The following is a 6,225-nucleotide window of genomic DNA, read 5'->3' on the forward strand; positions in this document are numbered from 1 at the left end:
ATTGAATAGGTAAGGTATCAGGAAGGTTTTCCTTCTCTCAACAGCATTCCAGACTAACATACATACATGTCTTGATTGATCTCAATTTTTTGCAAATGATTTTGCTAGGAACATCATGCTACAACATTTTTTTTGACTGCCAGCATTCTACGCTTCTGAGAAAGACAAGACAGCCAATAGCTCCTTAACAATAAAGTTAAAAAAAAACACTGAGAATGAAAATCAATTGCTCTTATTTCTGTGATGTTTGGATGCTTGATGATGCGTTTTTAAGCAACTTCTGGGCATCCTGTTAAGAGTAATTCAAACAGTCCAGCTGCATCCATCAAACAGGACATGTCCTCTGTCCTTTGAGGAATACTCCAGCACCAGTCTCAAAGCCGTATTCACTGTCTATTTACCTCAAGACTGGTGGGTGAACTCCCAGTTGTCTAAGCCACTGTAACGTACTGCCATACTAAGGCAAGCTGCCCTCCTGGATGTAGCAGGCAGTGAGGTTACCAAGTGCACAGCGAGCCTGACTCTCCTTGTGAATGCCTATTAAAGGTTTTGTAGATATCTCAAAAGCCAAATCAGATGAACCAACTGAGTTGTGATGTTTTGTGGAAACTGAAATGTAAGAGAGTGTAGCACAGCCTCTTAGGAGATAGAAGACCAACTTTGTTGTCTGTCTTGAAATGCATTTCTGTTTTGGCACATCAGTCTTCATATCTATTTGCTATTACAATCTTGACATGTCTATTTAAAAGATGTCTTGCTGTTTCAATTGAAAAGAAAATGATAGAAAATGGATGAAATGGGGTACACTATAAGTTGCTAAAAGATTAGCAATTTATTAGCAATCTCTAAGAGTGTTCTAGTTGTTTAATTCACTGGCTTTTCTTCTTGTATAAGAGTTAATAAAGAGAAGTCTGGCTGCATGGGCTGAATATGTTGCAATCAGCTATTTTAACAATACACAGTTTCACAACGAAGTTTCATTTAGACCTAAAAGAGGAAGTCAGTCAAGCATGTTGTGGTATAGTCAGTTATAAAACCCCTCAACTCTTAAGAGACTTTCTTTCTATACTTCTACACTAAGGAGGATTAGAAATCAAGCACATATCTTAGAAGTATATATAAAAATAGCAATAAAAACAGAACATTGCATTTTGGGACAGACTTACAGAAAGCTTTAAATTGGTTGGAAGAGAGACTTTCTGTACATGGTCAGCTGCTGTATCTTTGGAGGTAAGAACTTAAATATACCTTGTATTATATAAATGTATGAAAATGTTGCTCTTGCTTATCAGTGTGGCTTGGTCTGTTGCTGTGGGACCACAGCCTGTAGCTGGTAAAAGGAAGATACACTTTTTTCTGACCATCTTGAACGCAGTGTATGTTTGTAGAGATCCAGACTCCGTCCACATGCAGTTTCTACTGCCTTAAGAAATGAAAAAAAACATTACAAAAGCACTGTCTTCAGAACCACGATTTGCTATGCTTGGTCTGTAATAGGTCTCAAAAAAAAAAAAAGTTTAACTGTTCCTCTGATCTTTTAAACACTGTCACAAAATTATGCCAAATAATATATATTTTGCAATACTTTAAGGGGAGTCTTACCAGTTGTATTGCTTTTATCATGACTATGGCATTTTTATTGACCTTGTGTGCACGTTAGTGTACTGTCCAAACCATATCTTAAGTGGAATACTCTTTGTAGATTAAAAACAAAAATAGGCACCATACATAGAAATGCAGGCATCATATATTAAAAAACAGTTCATAAAAAAAGTTGAGACTTTTCTGAATAAAGATGGTGGTAAGAAATAGAAACAAAGAAATGTTATCATTGTGTTTTCATGATTCACAGCAAATTATTGGTGTACACACACACCCTTGAATAGCCCCCTCCCCCCCCCCCAGCTTCCCCCTCCCTTTTCTTTTCAGCTCTACAGCAGATGTGACTTCAACATTTCAATGCTTGTCAGTGCACCATTTCCCTCACCCCTTCCGGGAAACCCCTTCAGCCTTTCTGTCTGTCTTGCTTCACTGTTTATTCTTTTCACTTCTAGAAAGTGTACCCTCTACTGTAACAGTGCACATGAATTTTTTCCCCCCTTTACTTCAGCTGCTTAGATACAACATATTTCAATCCAAATAGTTCAGTCATAACAACTGACAACTCAAAATATACACAGAAATCCAGAAACACGAGATGATTCCTACCCCAGAAAGACACAGAGGCTCAGTGCAGAAGTATCATGTAGTCAAGTCATCCCTACCAACACGGGGCCCGATACTTTTCTGCCTCATGTTTCATTTTGTTGCTTACAACTGTGCATATTAGATGTGAAATGCTATCATATCAGAACGATGATGCCTTAAAACAACTTTGCATGGGTACAGATGATTAAGTAAAGCGTGGAAAATGACAAATCTGATTTGCACAGATACTCTGTACAAATCTTCAAGGGACTCAAACTGATAAAACAGAATAGGATGGGAAATGATTTAAGAGTTTAGGGAGCTATATTTGTACAGATACACTTTTCACTGTATTTTTATGGAAGCAATTATTTAAAGATACAGCCACATTCAAACACATATTAGGATTTTTTTTTAAATGAAAATAATAAGCTGCTCTCAGAGATCACTACTATCAGTTTAGCATGATTAAAAATGGGTAGACACTTGTCTAACAAGAGCATTCAATATTACARTACACAGATAAACTGTATTGTGATGTTGGTGGGGAAGGAGATCTCTCCCCTTTCTCGCTTCCTTCAGCCTACCTTTCAAGGTGATTCTTCCCTTCTCTGGAAGTACAGGATTATCATACTCCCAAACCTTTTCTATTTGTTTCCCCCCAAAACAACCCCAACTTCCTTTGTAGTAAAGCCACTCCGAACTACCCTGCATCTCTTGAGCTGTTGACACGTGAACCAAGAGGAGGAGCAGGGCTCACGTTTTCTTCTGTGGGAAGACAGCAGGGCCCAAGTTAAAGACGAGCAGTGGAGCAGGTGGGTAAAGCTCACGACTGCTGCTGCTGTAAGAGACCACAACACATCCCACAGATGCCAGATTTTCCAGAGTGGCAGCAGGGGAGCGAGTTAAACATGCAGCGGGTAGAGCTGCGATGCTTGTGCAGAAGCCCTGCTTAACTAGTCCCCTTGTCTTCTGCCATGGGCAGAAGTGGGCTAACTCCTGCCTTAAAGAGCAACCTATATTACACTTGCTCCTTGTCTAATGGGATTCAGACTCCAAAATGAGTAGATTTCGGGCATTAAGGAAAAACTAGACTCATCCTTTTGCATATATCATTATACTCTCTTCTTTACTCTCCTGATTTCCCTGTACAGGGGCTGCCTGGCAGCTGTTTTGCTCCAGCCCTGGTGGAAAGTGGAGTAACAGTTCTGCAGTGTGAGTGGGCTCAATGCTCCAGCTTCTCTGCTTGCCAGGGAAACTCTTGTACCCATGACCTGAACCCTGAAATGGATCCCCAAACTAACTGAAGGACTTTGTGTGTAAAAGTGGGAAGAAAATACCAGAGATGTATCCATCCTCAAGACAGGGAGACCTTACCATCTGAGGCCCATCTAGTAAGTCAGTTAGACTTACTTCAGCTATAACCTGTACTATCACTTGAACTCTATCAACAGCACAATTTTACTGCCATTGAGAGTCTTATTCAGGAAGCTGAAAGCCATAGATACTCTGTCCAAAGGGACCTCTTTCGTGAGCTGTTCATCCCCTCCTTTCACAACGCAAAAGAAGGTCCCTTTTCCCAAACTGTGATCCCTGATAGCACCACGTTCTTTTCATTCTCCCCAGCAGCTTTTCATCTTGTTCAGGTTTTTGTGCAAGACACACACTTATCATGTCTCTGTGTACATTTCTCAGGCTTTCCTTAAGCTTTTTGCTTATCCTGACCCAAGTACTTTCATTCTATTTGCTTGCTCCCATACTCTGATCTTAGGTCTTCATGCAGAGATTTGCACCATCTCCAAGCCTTATATCCCAGCAAATTTGCTACCACTTGGCAAATACTTGGCAACATTGCTGGCTTTATACATTCATTCTGCCTTGGAGATTTCCTTCCACTGAAGAACTCAAATACCCCAGAAAAGTGAAGGTCATTTTTAAGGTCACAAAGTGCTAAAGACTGTAAGATGGTGAAGACTGTAACAAAAACCATCTTCTCCCTTCACTATATTCATACAGGATGTAGTCCATTTCCATTACCAAGGCAGTAGCCATCTAAAGAAGAATCCCCTTTTTCACTTCACATGCAAAATGTATCACATGAAAATTGTAAATCAGACTGTCCCTGTGCAATGGAGTCATGCAATTTTTTTTCAGGAAAAGGGAAGTGAATATAGTTGAATTTAAGGAGTATGAGACCCAAAATATTGAAAGGCATTATACATAATCTATGTGCACTTGGAATCTTGTGGATATATACATATATGTACATACACACACAGCATGGAAGAGGATTAAGAAGAGATGGGGCATCAGAAAGTAGAATTAAGGAAAACAGTCACCCTTATCACATGTAAAATGCAAGAATTAAGGCTGACCCAACTGTGTGATCAGCCCTTGGTACTGAGGCAATAACAACTTCACTCTATATGGATATATATTATAATAAGTATGAGGACCAGAGAAGAAATACGTATGCACTTCACTTCTGCATTCAGGCTCTCAACAGTGCCTATCAGAACTCCAATTATATTTCCTTGCAGAGCTGGGAATATTGTCAGATTAGAGCAAAAGTCCTTTCCCAGCTGGTAACTTATTTAGCCAAAGAGATCATTTTTGAGCATGATGTGAGCCTGAACTTTTTGAATTTCCCAGTTCTTTTGTTTCCACTCCCGCCTCGGACTGCATGCTCTAAAACTCTGAAAATAAGTACTGCAGAATGCAGTGCAAAGAAATGAAACCAACAGTTTCATTTCCCTAAGGTATCACCTTATGACAGAAACAAGATACATCTGGGTAGCAGAAAAGACAAAAATGTCACATGCTACCTGAACACCAATGTCTTTATGTAATGTTGGTTAAAAAGCGAACAGACAATATGTTATGTTTTCACTCATTTCTCAGAATCAACATTAAAAATAAGCATAGGAATAAGTGTACAACTATTCCAGATTCATGCTTGTGTAAGTTAGTGATAACGTCACAATAAAGCCATCTGGGCTACGGATGGAGGTGGGAGGGGAACAGTCTTTTGCACTGCAAGAGGAGGAAAAGGGAGGAGAAAAGAGAGGAGATTAGTTTCTAATCAGAGCAAGATTTCTGTGATTGTACCTTAATCACGGCTAAAACCTAAAACAAGACAAAAGCAACATACTTCAAGGAATGCCAGGCCCCAGATTTTTTTTTTTTTTTGCCTCTCATATAAGTAGATTATACATTACTATTTTTCACCTCATGGAAAGCCAATTTCTACTCTTTTCTACCTCCATGGGTTTCAGTCCATCCCTCTCCCCATATCCTTTTACCAGGGTTATTGCAGTCCATGGGGATCCCACACTACTTGCAACAGCAGAGAGGAACCAGGTTCTCCAAAGCAAGTGTTTGGACACATTTAATTTTCATGAATGCTTCCTTCTGAAGTTGATTTTCTCATGTCTCCTCCTTCATAGTTTAGAAGAGATTTTTCACCTGAGGAAAGTCTTCTCTCTTCTTCTTCCCAACTTCCAAATAAAGTCTATATGCATAGTAAGACAGGATTTAGTCAACATTTATTATTAGTGTGGTATTTTGCACTAGTAACCATAACACATGAAATGCCTTACAGAGAACTGAAAGTCTTTTTGCTCTTGTAAAAGAGCAAAAAAGTAGCATGGGTGGTATGGCATGTGCCAGAGATGCCACCCCCTCTCACAGCTTGTGCAAATATGTTCTAGTTCTGGTGCTCCTTTGCAGCTGGTGTTTTGAAATAGTCAAGCAAACTGACAAATAACTGGGGCATGTTCGTATCTGCACAGACAGYATCCATAAGGATTAAGAGTATATAATTAGATTAACAGGTAAATGAAGAAGATTACAATTAAAACAAAGACTATTTCCTCATCTATCACAAAATATTTTGTATTACAGAAAGAAAAGTTCAAGTCATTTTTAAGATGTACTTTCTCTTTGTTGGACCACACAAAATTTCCTTATGACATCTTTCCCAGGGATTGTCTCCTTGCCATTTGTTAAAAAAAAAAAAAAAAAAAAGAATTCCATTGA

At 39.1% G+C, this 6,225-nt stretch overlaps 1 protein-coding gene across 2 annotated transcripts in view; it reads left to right on the top strand.

Annotated features, from left to right (window-relative positions):
* Positions 1-1,080: 1,080 nt before the first annotated feature.
* CUNHXorf21 (chromosome unknown CXorf21 homolog) overlaps positions 1,081-6,225 on the top strand; it is an 8,686-nt gene continuing 3,541 nt past the window's right edge. For both annotated transcript variants that reach the window (XM_026069052.1, XM_026069053.1), the window contains exon 1: positions 1,081-1,230. In XM_026069052.1, coding sequence (XP_025924837.1) covers positions 1,206-1,230 — 25 coding nt within the window. In that variant the 5' untranslated portion in view covers positions 1,081-1,205. The remainder of the gene's footprint in view (positions 1,231-6,225) is intronic.

This window comes from Apteryx rowi, unplaced genomic scaffold (assembly GCF_003343035.1).
Source record: "Apteryx rowi isolate R43461 unplaced genomic scaffold, aptRow1 scaffold_285, whole genome shotgun sequence".
Classification (NCBI taxonomy): Eukaryota; Metazoa; Chordata; class Aves; order Apterygiformes; family Apterygidae; genus Apteryx; species Apteryx rowi.